Source organism: Octopus sinensis, linkage group LG3, assembly GCF_006345805.1.
Source record: "Octopus sinensis linkage group LG3, ASM634580v1, whole genome shotgun sequence".
Classification (NCBI taxonomy): Eukaryota; Metazoa; Mollusca; class Cephalopoda; order Octopoda; family Octopodidae; genus Octopus; species Octopus sinensis.
The window spans coordinates 138,866,891-138,889,390 of record NC_042999.1 but is presented as its reverse complement, the minus strand read 5'-3'; the positions used below and the strand labels follow the sequence as shown (position 1 = coordinate 138,889,390).

The 22,500-nt window shown below is 37.9% G+C and overlaps 1 protein-coding gene across 7 annotated transcripts in view; it reads left to right on the top strand.

Moving 5' to 3' along the window:
* Positions 1-22,500, top strand: part of LOC115209407 (extensin-2) — a 271,538-nt gene that overhangs the window by 55,128 nt on the left and 193,910 nt on the right. For 6 of the 7 annotated variants that reach the window (XM_029777805.2, XM_029777807.2, XM_029777810.2 and 3 more), the window contains exon 2: positions 3,121-3,192. The exons of the other annotated variant lie outside the window; for it this stretch is intronic. In XM_029777805.2, coding sequence (XP_029633665.1) covers positions 3,121-3,192 — 72 coding nt within the window. The remainder of the gene's footprint in view (positions 1-3,120; positions 3,193-22,500) is intronic. 7 annotated transcript variants of the gene reach the window in all.

The window sequence follows — 22,500 nt, the reverse complement described above, 5'->3', positions numbered from 1 at the left end:
TCTGTGGTATTGAGCAGAATATTTGCTGTAGCCCATCTTTTTTTATACCAAGACAAAATAATGTACATGGCAACACTTCCAATCAGTTAAGATCAGAAGCCACGAGAGCCACAGCCTGGTATTGCACCAGGGCATTTATTACTATTATTATTATTATTATTATTATTATTATTATTATTGTTATTATTATTATTATTGTTATTATTATTATTATTATTATTATTATTTTCTGTGACAATTGGCATCAGCTTCGCAAATATAATTCGAAATCATCAGAAAATGTCAAACTAAACTAACTTCCAATGTGGCATGTTGTCAAAACAAAAGAAACAAATAAATAGATTAACAAAATAAGATTTTACAATGTCATTCACGGCAACAATACATTTCTATAGGGGTATACAAAATCTGGTAGCCAATTTTTTCCTTTTTTATTATTATTATTATTATTATTTTGTCTGTAAGGTGTGTCTGTGTCTATAAATATATGAAATGAACTAAAAGAATGTCTCAATTAAAATTGTTAAAATGATGCTAAGTTCAACAAATCGGATATTTTACACTGAGACAGGAATTTCTTCTCGCTATAAAATATACACTTAAAGAAGTTGCATATCATGTATTAGTAACATTACACCTAAAATAGGTTAGAAAATTTGCTTGCAAATTCTCTAGCCCGATAATAGTTAAACTGATTTATACTCAGTGTCTTGGGAGATTTGGTTCTGTATATCACATCATAACTGGAATGAATTGTAATCCTGATAAGCTGGATTTCACGAAGCTAATGAAAATTTGATTTTTATGCATATTAAAAGTCAAATTTATTGGTTGAACAGTATTGTACTAAGATATACACGTGCGCATATATTACAATAGACACACTACCAACGCGCGCACAAAACGGCCGTAGTAAAATACACGTGCACTTTAAACACACACACACATACACACACACTACAAACATACATACATATAAAACACACATTCACACGCACCTTGCCATGCCACACTTCACCACACACTTACACATATGCCAAACACGAATATGCTCGTTCCAACGAGGATCTCTATTCGGTAGTTCGACCTGCAAGAAATAGTATCCTGATTTTTCTCAAAACACACAGTAATCTTAAAGCATGAAAGGACGAATTGAATGATGAAGACTAAGGTATACTGCTTCTGAGAGAAATAAAACAAAAAGGGGACAAAATCCCATGGGATCACGACGGCTGAATTGACTTTGATGATAGGTTTACTGAATCAAGGATAACTTAGGGTTAAACACACACACACATGCACACACACACCCACACACACACGCACACACACACATACATGCAACGCACACTCACCATACACAAACACTTTCTACTTGCGGGCGCGCGACTTTTCTGAAATATTGTCTATTTTAGCAACCTCTCCAGCTGTGGACAAGATTAAAAACGTGTTTGTGCTTTTCTCTCAAACTTTCATATATGTTAAAAATAAATAAATTGTGTTTGCTTGGGAAATGATTTGTTTTGCACAAATGATAGTAATCTGTTTTCTACGTCATTCCAAATTTAGATTGGTAGAATGTTTCTTGTTGTTGTTGTTGGATTGTTCTGGTTGTTGTTGGTGGTGGTGGTGAAGGAGAAGTGGTAAAGAAGGTGCTGGTGGTGTTGGTGGCGTGTTCCTCCATTATCTCCACCCCTATCAGACCTTGATAGTGCAGAATATCGTCAATTTTTTCTTCTTTTTTTTCCGGATATAGTATATCTAGGACCACATGATCAAATATGTACACTTTTCAGATTTTTAGATTTGATTTTAGAGCGATGTAACCACTAATAATTGTTGCTGTTTTAGCGTCTACAGCGGCGATGATCAGGTAGACCTTTGATCGTAAAGATCAAAGCCGTGAAAATCGTGCCTTTATTTATTTATTTATTTATTTATTTATTTACTTACATATTTATTTATTAGAAGTTCTATAGTCCAGTCCACATTGTTAGTCAATGTGTCTTTTTTTTTAGAACGAGAGTGTTGTTTTAAGCAGATTTGGCTACAATTTCTAGCAAGTTAATGACTACGTAAACTCCGCGTTGTAGAGCATTGATTCGTCGTCGTTGTTGTTGCTGTTGTTGCTGTTGTTGGCGATGGTTGCGATACCGTCGTTGTTGTTTAACTCTAGATCAGCCCTATTTGTGCATATACGAGAGGTACCCAAAAGAAGCCAGAATATTATTTCATCTACTTAGTTTTTACATGTTTATACGTTAATCGCCTTCAAAGTATTCCCTCATCTGAAGCAATGTATCGGTCCAAACGCGTTTTCCACTGTTCGAAGCAGTCCCAGAACGCTTGCAAAGTGATGCCTTTTAACGCCTCCATCGTTTATATGAATCTAAGTACGTAACTCATCAGCCATCGGTTGACGAACAGCAAGGTAGATAGACTATGGCGAAATCTGAACTTACAAAGTAAAGGGCCATAGTTTAATATCGCAACGCATTTTGTCTGTCCTTTAATCATTTTGAATAATCGATATTACTGTCGCAAAGAAGGCGGCGAGCAAGAAAAATCGTTAGCACGCTGCACAAAATGCTTAGCGGCATTTCGTCTGGTTTCATGTTCTGAGTTAAAATTCTTCCGAGATCGCTTTTGCCTTTCATCTTTTAAGAATCGATGAAATAAGTACCAGATGATCACTGGGGTCACTGTAACCGATTAACCCCCTCCCTTAGAATTTCAGGCCTTGTGCCTGTAGTAGAAAGGAAGTAACTGTCTCAAATATTAACTGTAAAACATACCAGTGCATTACTGCTAGTATATAAAACCGAATTGGCAGAATGAAAAGTCGATTTGAACTGAGGAGAGTGAATCACTGATCTATATACAGTAAATCATCCAGCCCGGTTCGTTATTGTACAAAATAAATGTGAGATGAGCGAAGCAGGTCGGCAGCTGCATTATTTAGGAAGTGAGACTACGTTCAGTTAAGGATGTGTAAGTGGTTTCAGAAATGTTCGAAATTGTTTAACACCTACTCATTTACGTATTGTTTTCCTTTTCGTTCTTTTCGTATTACTTTTTATTGTAGGTTTATTTTTTCACTATTTTATTTTGTTTTTAAAGATCGGCGATGCAACTAGTTGCTATGCCAAGGAAGCAACTAAAATCTCTCCTTCCTTCAAAATTGTCTATAAGGTGATATTTTTCTTTCTTCTCTCGATTTACAACAGTTGTCTGTGAATGTGAGGATATTTTTACGCATATATTTTGCGTAGCACAGAAACATTGTCAGCACTGCTCTCTCAAACTCACACGCTCACATCAATGTGCGGGCACATACAAACAACGTGCACACACCAATACTGCTACAATCACTTCCTCCGCTATACATAACTGAAGTATGCTTCAAGCGTACAATTTTATCACATTTAATCTAAAAAAACATGTTAAATACATATCACTACAAATATGAAATAAAACACAAACGAGGAAGTGCAAAATTCTATCTTGGTCGAACTCGAACTATATGGCGCTTTGCCAACTATTTACAAGTCCCGACTAAGTCCACCAAGATGGCCTTCTCCGCAATCAGCTCAGAAATATCTCAAAATTTAAAAACACGCTAGATGGAACATATACGATTTATCCCAATGTTACTTCACAATACCAAAATAATGCATGGCAGAACGTGAGCGTGGGCCTAGATCGTTTTAAAGCATGATGTTCTCTGTTGGTCTTCTGAATCGCACCCTGTGTTCGAATGAGCCAGGCTGACTGAGGCTACTGAATAATACAGCTATTGCCATCATCACCAACATCATTGTTAATATCCTCATCCCCATTACCACCAGAATAATATTTTTTTCTTGTTGGTATGCAGTGGACGAGTTTTGTATAACAGCTTCTATCCACCCGACACTATTTTCGTCATTTCCTCTCCGAGGCTGAACTTTTTAAACCTCTATCTACTTACCTCTTCCCAAATATTTTTTGGCTTACTTTAATCCCGGCACTCCTTATTCCGTTGCATGCGTAACCCATTTTTATTACATTGCTATCCCAACTCGGTCATCTTCCTTGCAATATCAGTTGGATAAATTTACTTTTCTAGTTTCAATTGAAGATGCCATGGATGACGGAGGAAAAAGAATATCGCCAACAGTCCACATGTGGCTACATTTTGGAATGTATATACATACATGTGTGTGTTTGTGTGTGTGTATGTACATATATGTGTTCGTCACTGTCTACTTGCTGCACAATATCACATTTTGCTTCCTACTAAAGCAATCCGGTTCCTTAAACTTATTTACTACGAATTTTACTCATATTGACAATAGTAAGTTTGAATGGCTTTAAGTACCAGTAATAGTAATGGGTTCGGTCTAATCGACTATGCATCCCTTAATCGTGTGGTAAGTAGCTTGTTTACCAACCACATGGTTCCGGGTTCAGTCCCACAGAGTGACACCTTGGGTAGGTGTCTTCTACTATAGCCTCGGGCCGACCAAAACCTTGTGAGTGGATTTGGTAGACGGAAACTGAAAGAAGCCCGTCGTATATATGTGTGTATATATATATATATATATATATATATATATGTATGTATATGTATATGTGTGTGTGTGTGTGTGTGTGTGCGTGTATATTTGTATGTCTGTGTTTGTCCCCCCAACATCGCTTGACAACCGAAGCTGGTGTGTTTATGTCCCCGTCACTTAGCGGTTCGGAAAAAGAGACCGATAGAATAAGTACTGGGCTTACAAATAAGTCCCGGGGTCGAGTTTCTCGATTATAGGCGGTGCTCCAGCATGGCCGCAGTCAAATGACTGAAACAAGTAAAAGAGTAAAATAGTATATGTTATTCTCTAAAATATTAATTGGTAACATATACACAAGAGTCTCACATTTGAGGGGAAGGAACTGTCAATATTATAGTAACTAGTACTTATTTTTTCAAACCTGGATAATATCTAGGTTATTTCTTATAACGTTAATTCTTACTTCTATGCGATGGAGTGGTGTATATGGCAGAACACCAAGTTAAATTCCAAACAGTACTTGATTACGTGTATTCATGTACATATGCATATAGACATTTCACATATGTAGAATATAAAATCATGTGTAAGATACACACATTATATAAACTCGCAAACTTCGAAGCTTTGGTAGAAGACACTTGCTCAAGATGCTGTGCAGGAGAGGCGAACAAATAACGATATGGTTACGATTAGATAACTGCTTTAAAGAAGCTGTAAGCAGTATGTGTGTGCGTGCGTGTTTATGTATGTACTTATGTACACTTATGTGTATGTATATATATTGAGAAAAAAGTCAGAATTTTGAATAAAAGTCCGTTTATTTCTTCATTATTATTAGCACTTTCGTTCGTTTCTCGGACTTGTCAAATAAAATTTTATGAATGTACACACAGCTTATTCATTTATATAAAACAGATGTTTTGGTGGGGATTTTGTTTAGAAGAAGAGAACATTGTTTTTGTTTTCTGGGGTGAAGTTCCATGACAATGGAGATAGATAGATAGATAGAAATATAGGTAGATAGGTAGGTAGGTAGGTAGGTAGGTAGGTGGGTGGGTAGGTAGGTAGGTAGGTAAGTAGGTAGGTAGGTAGGCTGATAGATAGATATGTAGATAGATAGATAGATAGATAGATAGATAGATAGATAGATAGATAGATAGATAGATAGATAGGCAGGTAGGTAGGTAGGTAGGTAGGTAGGTAGGTATGTAGGTAGGTAGGTAGATAGGTAGGTAGGCAGGTGGGTAGGTACCTATCTATCTGTCAATTTCTGTACATCACACAACACTATATACAATTATATATATATATATACAGTTAATCAAAAACCGGAGAAAAGAAGACAAGAAAAAAACAACAACGCGAGGACGTGGTACATGCAAAGTATTACTAACACACTCAGAGAAGGAAAGAAAGGGTGTTTTACGTTTCGAGCAAAGCTCTTCTTCAGAAACAGGAGGGTTGAAATTGATTACATCGACTCCAGTACTCAACTGGTTCTCATTTTATCGATACCGAAGGATGAAAGGAAAAGTCGACCTCGGTGACTTTTGAATTCAGAACGTAAAGAAGGACGAAATATCGCTAAACATTTGGCTCGGCGAGCTAACAATTTAGTCAGCTCGCCGCCCTATAAATGCCGCCAATATTAATTAAATTCATCCTTAGTGTAGAAGGTGAAGTACACTTGCGAACTTTCTTGAAATCATACGTTTTCTTTTAAGAACGAAATAGTACCCAGTCTTTTGTATTTGTAATAGTGCATAATTTTCGCGTATTAACGCCAGCAAATATATGACCAATGACACCAGTAAGGAATAAGTTCTCAGACAAAGTCATCAGCCACTATACTGAAAATAAAAAGTACTCTCCAGTGCCAACAAATATTTGCTCTAAAAATACTAAGAGGACTATTATACGGTAAGAAATATAAAATCGATGCAAAAACCAGTTAAGTGATAGATTTCTTTCCCTGACCAATAAACCTTTCCAAATGGCCATATTTTCTACCAGCATTTAAACATACATTTAAAACAATGTAAAGGATTGCTTCAGCTGCTGACAGGATATTTCCAATGTTAAGAGGGGATCTCAGATCAAGAGTTAAAAAAATCGAAATACAATTGTCAAAATTCTTTAAGAAAGAGGACATTATTTATTGTACTGACCTTATCTTTAAAAATGTATCTCGACCGAAAATAGAGACAACACAGTGTAAAAACACATTGTCGTAAATAAATCAAGAAATGAAGAAAAATGTAATCATTACATAGGAAATTCTGGAAAGTGCAGCAACGTAAAGTATTGTGACCTCTCTCTTATGTGACAGATCCCAAATCATTCAAATTCACCGTACCGCAAGTGAAAAAGAAATGCAAAAAATTTTAACCTGCTGTCACATGAATTTTAAAAATTATTCGTTATACATGTATGCAATGTGATGAAAGATTCTTGACGTCTTGGACCATGTGACCAGTTTATAACATCTTGTACCACCCAAATTCTTCTTTATCCATTATTCCTTTTTATCCTAGTGATGAGTACAGTCGACCAAGTGAGGTTGCTGTAAGAAATTTATTAAGTATAGATATGTAATCATGGTTACAACACAGATGCGTACATGTGCATCATATATATATATATATATATATATATATACACACACATATGTATATGCGTGCGCGCCTATATATATATATAGAGAGAGAGAGAGAGAGAGTGAGAATCTATATAAAAAAATTTTTTTAAACGACGAAGACGGGTGTGTAAGCAACAAACAGATGTATTAGTCTAACGCTCGGGAAGTGAGAAAGTCTTTTACGTTTCGAGCCTACGCTCTTCGACAGAAAGGAACACAGAAATAAACGGGGAGAGAAAATAGAAAAAGGTTTAGTGGCAAGCGATCTATCATACCTAATATCGAGGTTTCATTCATTTGTTGTCATTTTATTATTATTATTAGTAGTAGTAGTAGTAGTAGTAGTAGTAGTAGCAGTAGCAGCAGCAGCAGCAGCAGCAGCAGTAGTAGTAGTAGTAGTAGTAGTAGTAGTAGTAGTAGTAGTAGTAGTAGTAGTAGTAGTAGCAGTAGCAGCAGCAGCAGCAGCAGCAGCAGTAGTAGTAGTAGTAGTAGTAGTAGTAGTGCCTTTGCACAGCTTCTAACGCTGGAGATAAACTACAGTGTCAGCTGTTCACTACCAGTGAACTAAGGTAACACCTCTTATTTTTCGAGCACCTACCAGTGAACTAAGGTAACACCTCTTATTTTTCGAGTGGTTCCAAGCAGTGCTGTTTTCTGCAAGTGCTCCACCCTTATTGCAGCCCCTATTTGTTCCACGTGCTTCTCGAGATTTTTGCTCACTGTTCCCAGGGCTCCGACAATTATTGGTACTACTGCTACCTTTTTCATCGACCACAACTGCTTAACTTCCCAAGCTAACTTGTCATATCTCTCGACTTTTCTTTCTTCTTTATCGCATACCTTGTTGTCAGCTGGGCATACTATATCTATGATCCAGCATAGTTTGTTTTCTTTCTCAATTAAGACTATGTCCGGCATCCTATTCTCAATTTCATGGTCGCACTGAATCATAAAATCTCATAAGGTCTTTGCATTTCTATTTTCGACAATACTTTCAGGTTTGTGGTCGTACCAATGTTTTGCTCTGTCAAGTCCATACTTGTTGCAAAGTGCCCAAGGGACTATTGTTGTTGTTGTTGTTGTTGTTGTTATATGGAGAGAGAGAGAGAGAGAGAGCATGCCAGGACTGTACGAACAAAATATAAAACACTATTAATATATTAGAGTATGAAATTAGATATATTATTTTATTTATTTCTCTTCTTAATGCTAAATGTATGCTTAATATTTAGAATTTTATGATACCTTTTCTTCAAAACCCGTTTGAAGAAACAGATCTGATAAGAATCATATGTATGATGTAGTGAGTTTTAGAAGTGGAAAGAAAATACGCACGCCCACACGTATCTGTTATAAAGAACACCTTTAATACCATTATGAAGTCACTTAGGTTCATTAACTATAGCTCGAATCGTTGACGACATCAAGGACAAAAACTTGCAAAATAAAAAGGAAGGCGGTGTAATAGAGTTATCTGTTATTGTTTTAATTCTGTATGGATATAATCTGAAGACGTCAGGAAACAAAATTTGACTGTCAAAAGAAAGCACGTTCATGCGTTTACAATACGAAACAGTTCGATGCGATAAGTGTAGGAACTAAAGGTAAATCTTGATAAATATTCAGGCACAGAGACAGCCGGCGACATGTTAGAGTCTAGTGTCTTGCGATTTTGAACCACTATGTAAGCTGAATAAGGTCACCTAAGTAAGTTAATCTTATGATAAATATTCTTAGCAACCATTTTCAATAGATATAGACTTTTCATGAGAAAAGCTGGGTAAGTTTAATTTTGAACCAGGAATTTTTATTGTTTTTCCTTTCTAGAAAGCATTTATAAATAGACTATGAGGTGATGTGATGTATTATTTATTGCACATGGCTCTGTGCAATGTCGCTTTATTTATTTTTCTTCTTTTAATAAATTTGCGGCAACTTCTAATACGATGATTTTAAATGGATATGTTGTTTAGTGGTTAGCATAGATAGATAGATAGATAGATAGATAGATATATAGATAGATAGATAGATAGATAGATAGATAGATAGATAGATAGATAGATAGATAGATAGATAGATAGATAGATAGATAGACAGACAGACAGACAGACAGACAGACGGACGGACGAACTGATTGACAGTGACTACAAAGTTTCGGCTTATTCGCCGTTATTGGTGACAAGTTTACAAATGCATACACACACACATATAGATACATACGTGTATATATATATATATATATATATATATATATATATATGCACACAAGCACACACACACACGCCATTGGCTTCAACCACGGCCTCCAGACGACTTCGGAATCTTTTGCAACTCTTCTGAACGTTCTCCTTATTTAAGTTGGTGAATGCTGCCATAGTCTTTGCCTTCAGTTCATCTTTGGTGTTACAAGCAGTTTTGTTGGTCTTTCGCTCAACTGCACCCAACACATAATAATCAAGTGGGTTGCAGTGTGGGGAGTTAAGTGGGCAGATGTTAGGGGTGATGTGACGCACAAATTGTCTGACAGCCACGATTGGGTTATATAACTTAAGTCGCATGTACAGAGTCCTGTTGCCAGATATATGATCTTCTAGCAGTCACCCTCTTGACCCACAGCAGTACTATCTCCTCCAGGCACTTGATGGAGGTCTCCGTGTTGAGTTTCAGGCCGTGTGGGAAGATGAATGGAGGCATAACGTCGTCATCACTAGTGATCACTCCAAACACTATGATGTTGACTGGATGTTTGATATTTATCACTCTTGGTACATGTTTAGCTGACACGACAAGCCAACAGTTGTTCTGTGTGTTCACCATCTGATCCTGGCAGAATTTTTTCTCGTCTGAGAAAATTCAAAGCATGTTGGGTTGGAGGGGATGCTTGACTTTGTTCAAAAGCTTCGTAGCACGATCTTTCCTCTTGTCCTTGATGGCTTGGGATAAAAGTTGGCCCTTTCTCATCTTGTATGAAGAATACCGAATGTCTTCATGCACTACCTGCCTGATAAGAAACTCAGATACTCCCATGTCTCTGGCGATGGACTTGATTGATTTGGAAAGATCGTTGTCAGTTATATCCTGGATCTCAGCAACAAATTCATGAGTTCTTTTCTGAACGATCAGAGTGAGTTTCCGAATTGCCGTACCTTTGTAATCACTATTAGACTCATCCAACTCTTTCCGAATCCTCTCCACTGTCCTCAGATTGACACCCAAACTCTGAAATGTTCGTATTGGAGCTTCCGGCGCGAATGCCAAGCAGTACAGCATGTCGTTTCCAAATTTCTGGCCGAGTGAATTGCATCATGGTGCTGTGTTTTTTTTTATATATACGGTACCCAACTGGCCCTACAACACTGTGTAGTTGACAAAATCAAAAACAAACAATGCACGGAATTAAAAATATAAAACGGCAACAATTTACCCATCGCACCCTTTGTGTATGTATGCGTGTATGTATGTATGCGTGTACGTATGTATGTACGTATGTTTGTATGTATGTATGTATGTATGTATGTATGTATGTATGTATGTATGTATATAAAATGTTCAGGCATACCTCAGTCGCATAGCGCCCCACTTTGTGTGTTTTCTCCTATGACCTAAGTCTCCAAACTCTTTGTGAGTAAATTGGTAGCAAGAAACTTTATAGAAGCACACCGTTGTATGTATGTATGTATGTATGTATGTATGTATGTATGTATGTATGTATGTATGTATGTGTGAGCGCGTGTACATTTTTGTGTTTGTCTCCCCATCGCTTATGACCGGTGTTAGTTATTATATAATGGAATATACATCTGAAATTTTAATTTAACAAATCATTTAGCAAATTTTAAAGTTGTAACGAATACTCATAGTGTCTATTTATATATTAAAGGTAAATATGTATGCGTCTATGTGTATTGTGTATGTAGAAGAAATTAATCCATTCTACATGTGTATGTGTGCGTAAGTGGGTGATATCTGTGTATGCTTGTATGTGAAAATAGTGTGCAAATTCATAAAGTTCAACGTAGAATCACCACAACTTGATCGTTTTACAGAGCTCATCAGTAATATTTTTGTTTCAACTAATCAATGATCAGACTACTATTAATTTGAAAATAATCCACTATTTTCGATTAGTTGCCCTATAAATACTTTACAAAATAATATATTGGAAAAATTATCTAGAATTTTAGCACTTACATTGCATTAAATATTATTCTCTATTTAAAATTGTTCTATAGATAAAATTATTCTACAAAATTATTCTACATTTGCAAAAATGTTGTGCGAAAAGTCGTTTTGGTAAGAAGTTGGTTCAATAAAATGCAGTGCAGTGAAAAGACATTGTGTAAGGTGGTTTTTCATTAAAAAATAATGGTTTCTATAAAAAGCCGTTTGATAAAATGTCTTTCGGCAAAACGTCGTTCGACGATATGACTTCCATTACAAAGCTGTGCCATAGTTTGAATATCTAAGTCTACAAGAAGAAAAAAAAACGTAGACTCTAGGAACCGAAAGCCTGTTTTCAAGCAGAGACGGTTATAAACTATTGAACTATTTCATATATTGATAGTGTGGTCAAAAGATTAGCACGGCTTCCCCACGCTTATTAACATCAGCTAGTATAGCATTAGTTCCCTGGATATTCCTCAGCTGATCTATTTAATGACAATGTTGATGTCCTCTATATTAAGATTATAGATTTCTAAGATCTATACCATCCAACTGTAGATTGGTTGTAAAAAGATTTGTAAAATACCCTACCCATTGTTTTAGAATTCATTCAGTCCTATATGCTATATCTTATCTTTTGACTGTGTGGTCATTGGGCAGTCGTTGACGACGTCGCAACCAGACTTTGCAGCCTTTCAGTTATATGCCGCTCACTTCATGTTAGCGCAATTGAAGTCTGTCCATTCCTTGATGTTACAAGCTCTATCTTCCATGGCCTGCCTTGCTATCGTCCACTTTCCACTGTGCCTTGCAGGCGTATAGAAATATGGAAATCACAAGTGATCACATCAGTCTGACTTTTGTACAGAACATAATGTTCCTCTCTTCCCAGATTGTCCTGCGTTCTCAGAGCGCTGCTGTTACCTGTCCAATTCGAGAGAGGATTCTAGCCTGGATCGTTCGTCATTGACGATAGCTTCTAGGTAACTGAACTTGCTGACAGTTTCTAGTGCGTGTCCGATCAATGTGATGTCATTTCTGGTACATTCTTGTTTCGTTGGCCATAATTTTGGTTAGTTTTCTCTGTACGTATTGCCATACCGTATGGCTTTGATGTACTGTATAACTGTTTCATCAAGTTTTCCAACTCTGTTTTTGTTCCTGCCGGGCCATCGATGTCAGCGGCGAATCAGAGGTTGGTGATGGTCTTCGAGTGCATTTGACATGATTCTTTCTAGAAAGGTGTTAAAGAGTGTAGGAGAGAAAACGTGGTATAATTCTCTTAGATGCTCTAGATGATTTTCAACATGGACTCTGAGATTAAATATTTGTTCTATGGTGCTTTTATTTTCTCTGAAACCAGCTTGTTCTTCTGCAATATTTGCAGAAGACAATACCTTGGAACTAGTAAAAGAATAAATATTTATCTCATATATATATATATATATATACATCATATGTATGTACACATATATGTGTATATGTATGTACATATATATATATATATTTATAATATGGTTCGTGTACGCGTGTGTGTGTGTGTGTATGTGTGTGCGTGCGTGTATATGTATACTATGTCATGTAAATGTAAATATGTAGTCATGTATATTATATATATATATATATATATATATATATATATATATATATATATATATATATATATAAAGATGGCGCTGAACTAACAACAAGTGTGTTAACGTCTCTCTCCTAAACATTAAGGAAGTCCTTCCAGAGATCGATGTTATCAGAAGCGAAATTGTCTGCAAAGCGAATATAAGTGAAAGTACAACAAGTCACTGTATTTGAGAAGAATATTTTCGCTTTTGATATAGTGTTTTGCAACTAGAACATACTCGCGAATACACGTGTTAAAACGCACGTGTGTTACTTTCCCGAAATCGAAGTGAATTTTATTCTTCGTCTGTGAATCAACAAGACACAGGATATTTTCGTTTTTGATGTATATCTGCGTGTTCTGAAAAAAGCCTCTGAAAAATTTGCTGCTTAATACCAAATCGCTTAGGGAAATACAAACTGTTGCACGTGCTAAATCGAAACTCAAATCCCTTTTGTTTACAAAGCGCTTGGAGAATAAAAGGTCTTGTCTATCTATTTTGTCTATCTATCTTCCTTTCTCATAAAAAGGAATCGCGTAAGTACTCTCTCTCAGCCGGTAAGGTAAGGAAAAAAAAAAATATTACTTATTTTGTTATCATTAGTGTTCTTTCAAACAGAAAATAATAATATATCTATGTGTATGTATATGTGTGTGTTAGAAGTATAGCCGCAATTATTTTTAGAAGACATTGTTTTAGCGACGGACAAATGTATATCTTCTTTTCTCTTTTTCTCTGCTTAAATTCTGTAAAATCTCTATGTGTATGTATATGCGTGTGTTAAAAGTATAGTCGCAATTAGTTTTTATTTTAGAATACATTGTCTGTAGCGACAAATACATATTTTCTTTTCTCTTTTTCTCTGCTTAATTTCTGTAAAATCTCTTGGATTGTTTTCTTTCAGCTATTTCATTATTATTATTATTGTTTCTTTATATACTCACTTGGTACTACTGTTTATATATGTGCGTGTGCACACATGTGTATATGTGTGTATGTGTATGTATGTATACGCGTGTGTGTGTGTGTACAAATAGCTTCGCTTAGAATTCTCCCCTCTCTCTCTCTCTCTCTGTCTGTCTCTTCAGTTTCTCTCACTCACGCTTCTCCTTGTCTCTTCATAGCTCTCATTCTATCTTACTCCCCTCTTTCAAATATATAAATTCTCTCTATATTTCTTCCTTCTCTCCCTATCTCTTCAGTTTCTCTCCCGCTTCTCCTTGTCTCTCCATTTCTCTCTTCTAACTTACTCTCCTCTCTCGGATACATATAAGGACATAGACGCTTTCTCTCTCTCTCTTCCTTCAGCTCTCAGTCTCTCCTCTTCCTCTTCTCTCTTACTCTCGGCTCCCAATTTCTCCTTAAGTACATAGACGCTCCCTTTCTCTACTTTCTCCCTACCCCCTATTGCACTATTAGATTAATATAAATTAATATAATATAATATAATATAATTCCTTCCTTCCTCACAATCACAATCTCTTCCTCTCTCCTCCCTTCTCCCTTTTTCCCTCACAGCTTCTCTCTCTCTCCCCGCTACAACGGAATGGACAACATGCAAAAATTAGAGGTGAATGCAAACACTGGCGTCAACAAAAGCCAGCGTAACTGGACGAAAGTAGAGGTGGAAGTTTTCATCAGAGGATGGAGCTCGGCCGACAGATCGCAACCAACTAAAAACATAGCGGCGACCCTGAAAAGCCATGGCTTTACGAGGACGTTGGCGCAAGTAGAGAGGAAGAAAAGAGAAGTCGAAAGGGCCTACACTCTCATTGCACCACACATGGCTTTGCTAAGCCAAGTCCTCAAGGTGGACAAAGACAAAGAGAGAGAGATGGAAACAGGAAACACCAACCACAGAGTGTCAAAAAATGACACGCCCACTGCCACAGTCGAAGAAGGCAAGCAGGGCAAACAACAGATAGGCGGCGATGGGGAAACAGAAAAAAACCACCCAGATGAAAAGACCTATGCGGAAAGGAACCAGTGGACAACCGTCCAACGGAGGAAGAAAAAACAGAGAGAACTGGGGACAAGAAAACCCAGATAACATGCAAATTCTTCCGAATGGAACCTGCTGGCATGGAGAAACAGGGGAAGGATGCAGGTTCGCTCATCCCAGGCCCTATGGAAATTGCATCAAACCCACTCGACCAAAATGCCTTAACCAAAACCAGAACAAATACAAGCTGCCCCAGAAATATGCAGACATAGTGTGCGTAATGCCCCAACAAGGAGAAGGCGCACATTTGCAGAGGAAATGCAGACGGCGGCAGCAGAACAAAGAAATTTTGTGGAAATGGCAGAGAAAATTGTGGGACAACTGGCCTGGATACACATCGTCTTCAGAGCCAGGGGCACTCACAACAGCACTCAAGACCACCACATCAAGGGACCCAGGGTGGCCACCGCTGACGCCGGCCCAGTGCCACACCGTCAGCCTTTATTGACACCCCGGGTGTCTCACCAGTGCTTCTGCTGAATGTCAGAGGTCTGGTGAAACCCACTAATATGGGTAAAATTCCTTACCTTAGGGACTTGAGCACAAGCAACCATGCAATATGCATAGCGCTGACTGAAACGCACCTGTCAAGCAGTATAGCAGATGCAGAAATACACATACCGAAGTATACTGTTTTTCGGTCGGACAGGAAGGAAAGAACTCATGGTGGGGTTGCCCTGTACGTCGTGAAGATGTCACACCCATAGTACTGTTGACACACTCAAACTCAGTCTGTGACACACTGATAGTACACATGAAACAACCGAAAATAGTAATATGTGTCACATATCGGCCACCAGACACCCCTAGTCATGAAGGAGTGTTTGAAGATAGCCTCAGAAGAATAGAAGAAGTCATGGACAAACTGGACCAGGGTAACACCATTCTACTGCTGGGAGATTTTAACCTTCCGAAGTCAAATGGCCAGATGGCCATCTCCTCCCTGGAATGACATCACTTGAACAGAGACAGACAGAGTCCTTGTTGGCTCTCACACGCAAGTTTTTCATGGAGCAAGCAGTGCTTTGGCCAACAAGAGGTGAGAATGTCTTGGACCTCTGTTTCACAAGCAACCCGATGCTCATCCACAACATAATGGTAACACCAACAATTCTCTCAGATCACAACTTAGTAGAGGTAATGATATATGGTATGAGAGAGTTAGTTGAGACGCAGCCATTAGAAAATACCACAAGCCTATCCAGTCTAAACTTCCATAAGGCAAACTGGAAGAAGATCAACGAAGAGATCCGAAAACATGACTGGAGTGACTTCATCACCACACAAGACACCAACACACATTTCCAACATTTCATGACAACAATACAGAACATATGCCATAAGTTTGTCCCGGAGAAAAAAGCCAGCGGGCATAGGAACGTTATTCCCAGAGACAGGAAAATACTTATGAGGCGAAGAGCTAAGCTCTCGAAGCAACTGAATGCACGGCAGAGAAACAATGAGGGACTCCACCTGAAACTTTTTGAAACGGAAACTGCACTCAAACTTTCCTATGAGAAGGAGAGGGCAGAGAGAGAAGCCAGGGCCATAGAGAATATTAAAACAAACCCTAAAGCCTTCTTTAAATTTGCGAAAGAAACCACCTCGGTACACTGCAAGATTGGCCCACTCTTTGATAAAAAGGGCTCTCTAACTGAGGACCCCCAAGGGATAAGTGAAATACTAAAGGAACAGTATAAAAGTGTGTTCACATCCCCTCTGGGGCACATGCAAATCACAAACCCAGAAGTTTTCTTTGATGCCACAACACACACTCCAAAACCAAACAACAACCATCGACCACATAGACATAACAGAGAGGGATGTAATATCTGCCATAGAAGAAATGAGAATAAACTCAGCTGCTGGACCAGATGGATTCCCAGCAGTCCTCCTAAAACATGCAGGCATGCCCTAGCGGGACCACTGAAGAAGCTCTTCAGTGGTTCCTTGGCTAACGGTAAACTGCCCAGGGCGCTAAAAAAGGCACCATATGCCCTATCCACAAAGGAGGGAGTAGAGCAGAGGCCAAAAACTACAGGCCAGTCTCCCTGACGTCACACATAGGTAAGGTCATGGAACGAATCATCAGAAAAAAACTGATCACGTTCCTCGAAGAAACTAACCGTCTCACTGACACACAGCATGGCTTTCGCCCAGGAAGAAGCTGCCTTACGCAGCTGTTACAGCACTACGACTGGGTGCTGAAACAACTACTGGATCGCTCACAGGTGGATGTGGTATATCTCGACTTTGCGAAGGCCTTTGACAGGGTCGACCACGGAGTGATATGTCACAAATTACTCAGACTCGGCATAACAGGAAAAGTAGGTGAGTGGATACATGACTTCCTGAAGGACAGAAGCCAGGTGGTTGCGGCCAATGGAGCCCTCTCGGGAAAGACACCAATAGCAAGCGGGGTGCCACAGGGCACAGTCTTGGGACCCTTGCTGTTTTTGGTGGCGCTCTCTGAATGCCCTTGGTAGCAAAACAACATCCCTCACTAGCTATGCTGATGACACAAAGGTAGCACAGGCAATCAAAAACCCAGCTGATGCTGACCTTTTACAACAAGATCTGGATGCCTTATACAAATGGGCTGAAGACAACATGCAATTTAATGCTGGTAAATTTCAAGCCTTACAATATCAAGCTGTAAACACATATACATTACAAACAACTATACTGGTCCAGGAGGGATCGAAATCCCAGTATCGAAATCAATACGGGACCTGGGGATAGACATGAGTGACGATGCATCTTTTTCTTCACACATCGCGAAGGTGGCGACAATGTGCAGACGACTCACTGGCTGGATCCTGAGGACATTCCGGACAAGAGACTGCGAGACCATGTTGACACTATGGAGGACATTTGTCCTAAGCCGCCTGGACTACTGCTCCCAACTGTGGTCACCGCATAGTGTCAAACTAACCACAGAGCTTGAGACAATCCAAAGACATTTCACCAAGAGGATTTCCACCATGAAAGAAAAGAACTATTGGGAGAGGCTTAGGGAACTCAATTTGTACTCCTTGGAACGAAGACGAGAGAGATATGCAGTGATATACATATGGAAAATCCTGGAGGGACTAGCACCAAATTTTGGAATTGAGAGCTGTTCCAATCCCCGTACAGGACGTCACTGTGTGGTGCCAAAGGTCCCGTCTTCCACATCCAGGGTAAGGAGCAGATACTGTAATAGCCTGGGGTTCAGGGGCCCTCAGCTGTTCAACAAACTGCCAAGAAAACTAAGAGATCTACATGATGCGGATGTGGACATTTTCAAAAAACATCTAGACAAGCTGCTTTCCGGGATCCCAGATGAACCCACTGCAAGGTACGAAGGTAACCTAAGGGCAGCAGCTACAAACTCTCTCTTAGATCAGTGGCCAGCCACGGCAAACTGGACTTAGAGAGGGTAGCAACAAGGGCGGTGCCCCAGCATGGCCTCAGCCGGATGGCTGAAACAAGTAAAACAGTAAAAGAGTATATATATATATATTATGAGCAAGAGAGACTGGTAATAGAAAGATAAGCATATTTTACAAATATAGTAAAATGTGGGTACTGGTTAATCTTCTGTAAGAAGTTGATAGATGTCAGACACAAGAGAATAGGAGAGGTTATGCTTGTTACGGAATAGAAAGCAAAGATAGTTGCTAGCCATATGTGTTATTTTAGTTGGACAAAGAAAATACTACCGTTTCAACTATACTGTTGAGTTTAAAACCGGAGAGTACATGATTATAGCCTTTTTTTTTTCTTTTGTAATAAAGAAAAACTATCCAACATTTGGATTGATTTAAAAGTTACCAGCATGTTTGACCTTCTGCCATTATACCTCAGTTTGACATTTGAACTGACCTTTAGATTTTATCCTTGAGGGGAAACTATGCGAATTGACGTTTACCGACTCAGTGACTAACCCTTAAATCTGAATTTCAACTAATGAAATAGCGTGTTTGATTAAATTGTAGGGGTTGCCAACCCGGTTGTACCGAATCCTGTCATTTGGTTTTTGCTCACTTGCAAACCAGAACATCATTGATTAATCTTCATGTATTAAGCTACTTATCTCATTCCATTAATGGCAATGGAAAGGATGGGAGGAATTGGAAAAATTAATTTGGGGTATAAAGGGCAAACAGAGGGTTGCCTGTCTACTTGTAGAAAGGAAAAAATATATCCTTGGGAACTTTTGTTTTTATAACATCTAGCGAACAAATGAAATCTGACTGGGCATAAGTCGGAAAATTCAGCGCACAGTTTCCTTAAATACCGAAATTTCGATTGTCTTTTATTTACTGTTCTAGTACTGGTCTTTCATTCTTTTTTAAATCTAATCTAACCCACAGAACGAATATGACACCCTCGTTAATATGTATAGTGATCAAAACAGTCGATGGCCCGGCAGGAACAAAAACAGAGTTGGAAAACTTGATGAAACAGTTATACAGTACATCAAAGTCATACAGTATGGCAATAAGTTCAGAGAAAACCAACCAAAATAAATGCTCTAATTTTCGTTCGCTCGCGAATACGCAGTAAATCACGTATCACACACAGACATACACGCGCGCGTGTACGAACTTTTCCGACTCACAATACCCTTGCTTTATCCATCTCTTTCTTTCCCCCCTCTCTCTCTCTCTCTCTCTCTCTCACTCTCTCTCTATCTCTCTCTCTCTCTCTTCCTCTATCTTTCTATCTATCTATCTATTTCTCTATATAAGTGTGTGCATATGTGCATGTGTGTACGTATGGACGCACTCATACGTACACGCACATGCATACATACATACATACATACATACATACATACATACGAGAGAGACAGGATTGCAACTATGCTAGGATACCACCTTGAATGTTTAATCGATCAAGCCCATCTAGTTTACTTATTCTATCGATCACTTTTTGCTGAAGCACTGAGTCACCGGGATGTAACAAAGCTACATCAGTTGTCAAAGAGAATAAATGCAAAGGCACATAAGAATGTAATTTCCTTGATGTAAGTTCATTAACCATAAAAAATAATGTCCAGTTATACATACTTATAGCTTTTGGGGTTAAAACATGTAACGGGCCGTCCTGAAGAGAGCGAGAACACCCTTTGAAACTAACAGTAAAGATAACTTTGAGCAATTAGTATACCATTTTAAATAATATGCATGTATGTATATATGTATGTATGTGTGCATGTATGTATATATGCATATATATATATATATATATATATATATATATATATATAACGGGAAAGTTTACGTACGAAAATAAACAAAAGACGAAGGCAGGTGGAGTACAAACAAGCAAATGTATTAGTATGGCGCTCAGGAATAGAAATAGAATATATATATATATATATATATATATATAAGTATATCTGTGTATCTATGTGTACTACTTTGTGTGTGTGTGTGTGCGCGCGTATACATGGGGTTTGATCAACTTTAGAGCTCAGATTAGTGTTGGTCCCTATTTGATAAATGCAAAAGTAAAATGTCCTTTTTTGGAGCACTGCACTTTAAGGCTAGAAATTAGAGTTGACCCTCATTTACTACAAATGAAAAAATGTTTCACTCTACTGTATGTGTCGAGTGTTCTTCTAGATATACATGTAAGGTAAATCATAATTTAGTCTCTGTGTGTGTCAATGTGTGTGAGTCTGTCTGTGTGCGCGCGCACGTGTCTCTGTGTGCGTGTCTGTGGGTGGGTGGGTGGGTGCGCGGTATTCTGTGTGTGCGTGTGTGCATGTGTGTGTCTGTGTGCGTGTCTATGTCTCTCTGTGTGTATATGTTGTGTGTATGTGTATGTGTGTGTGTGTGTGTGTGTGTGTGTGTGTGTGTGTTATAAGTTCCAGTGGGAATGAGAATAAGTTTCCTAAGTAAAGAAAAAAACTCATTAGCATATTGCTTTGAAAACAAGAAATACCAAACTTCTTGGGAATGCCTCAATGCCACACTGCACAGCTTCCTTTTACTATAAAAATGATATAAAGACATTTTGGACCCAGTTGAAATAAATCAATTTTTTATCTATTTAGACCTTAAATTTCGTTTTGGTCATTATGTATATTGCTATGCTGGAGCTTGAAAACTATTTATCATCATAAAGAATATGGAAGCACCCAGATGTTCAATTCTTGGTGACAGTCTGATCATTACAAAATCTCTTTCCCTTTCCATTATAAATACTGTACTGAGGGGGAAAACCAATATGGAAAAAATTACTGTATCGAATCCTCGGGAGGAGAGATGTTTGCTAACATCATACGGAAAAATATGAATATCACATCTTTTCATTCACTCTTATTTATTTCATTTTCTGTTTGTCTTAATCTCCACCTTTCTCTCTCTCTCTCTCTCTCTCTCTCTCTCTCTCTCTCTCTCTCTCTCTCCCTCTCTCTCTCTCTCTCTCTCTCTATCTATCTCTCTCTCTCTCTCTCTCTCTCTCTCTCTCCTCTCTCTCTCTCTCTCTGCGTATACAGCTGTCCCTCGGTTTAAACAACACTGCACGGTTTTGGTTGGTTATTTTTTCTTTTTCTCTTTGTTATTAATTATGTGTGCATTTATAAATCTCTCTTCATATTTTCGTTGTTTTCGTTCATTTTTTTTTTTACTTTTTCCGTTGGTTACTGTATATTAAAATTCGATATATTTTTTAAAATATTGTTTAATGTTTTCAAGATTGAAAAGCAGAATTTCAAATGACAAATGCAAAACAGACAAGAAAATAGATTAATCTAGAAATGAAAAATAAAATCAACTTCGAAATGGATAGGGGTCGACTGAAACTGCGAAATAATTTAACATAAATGAACTGTCATAATATTTAAAAAAAAAAAACGAAGAACCAGTATAGTCGTAGGATCTTCAGTAAGTTCAAAACACGTATACGTACCTAGGAATATTATGGAAATAGTGGGAGAAAGCTCTAATATTTTTATGTCACTGGACAATTGTGCTATACGATAAAACAACAGTGAGAATTTTTAATTAAATTAACATTACAAATCAAACATTTAAATAAGTATATTCTGGAATTGGGAATAGTAAGAGATGCCTTGAATTTTTCTTTAAATTTCTTTAAATCGAAACTTTCTACATATCAAGCTGCATAGTAAAAGTGGATCAAATAATAAGAAAACTGCAGTAAATTTTATACCTCATTTGTCATATATAATTGAAGAAGCACATAACACGTTCTACTCTGAAAGAAATACCGAACTGATCTTTTATAGCAGGATGAGAAAAAAAGTTTATCCGATTCTTGGTACTAAATATCGAATCTGTAATGAATTAAGCAACTATCTCATTAAGCTATTGATAATTAATAGGACTCTTAATGCACTTACAATGGAAGGGCTAGTTCGTTGGCGTGCAAAAAGGTGAAATTTTCATAAAAGCTACAACTCATCCCTGCAGTTCAAATCATGCCAGCCAGAACAGACAAAACGTAACATCGTATACTGTCTGGTCAAGAAATGTTGTACTGTTGTTGATGGTATAGATACCAAAGTCTCACAGAACT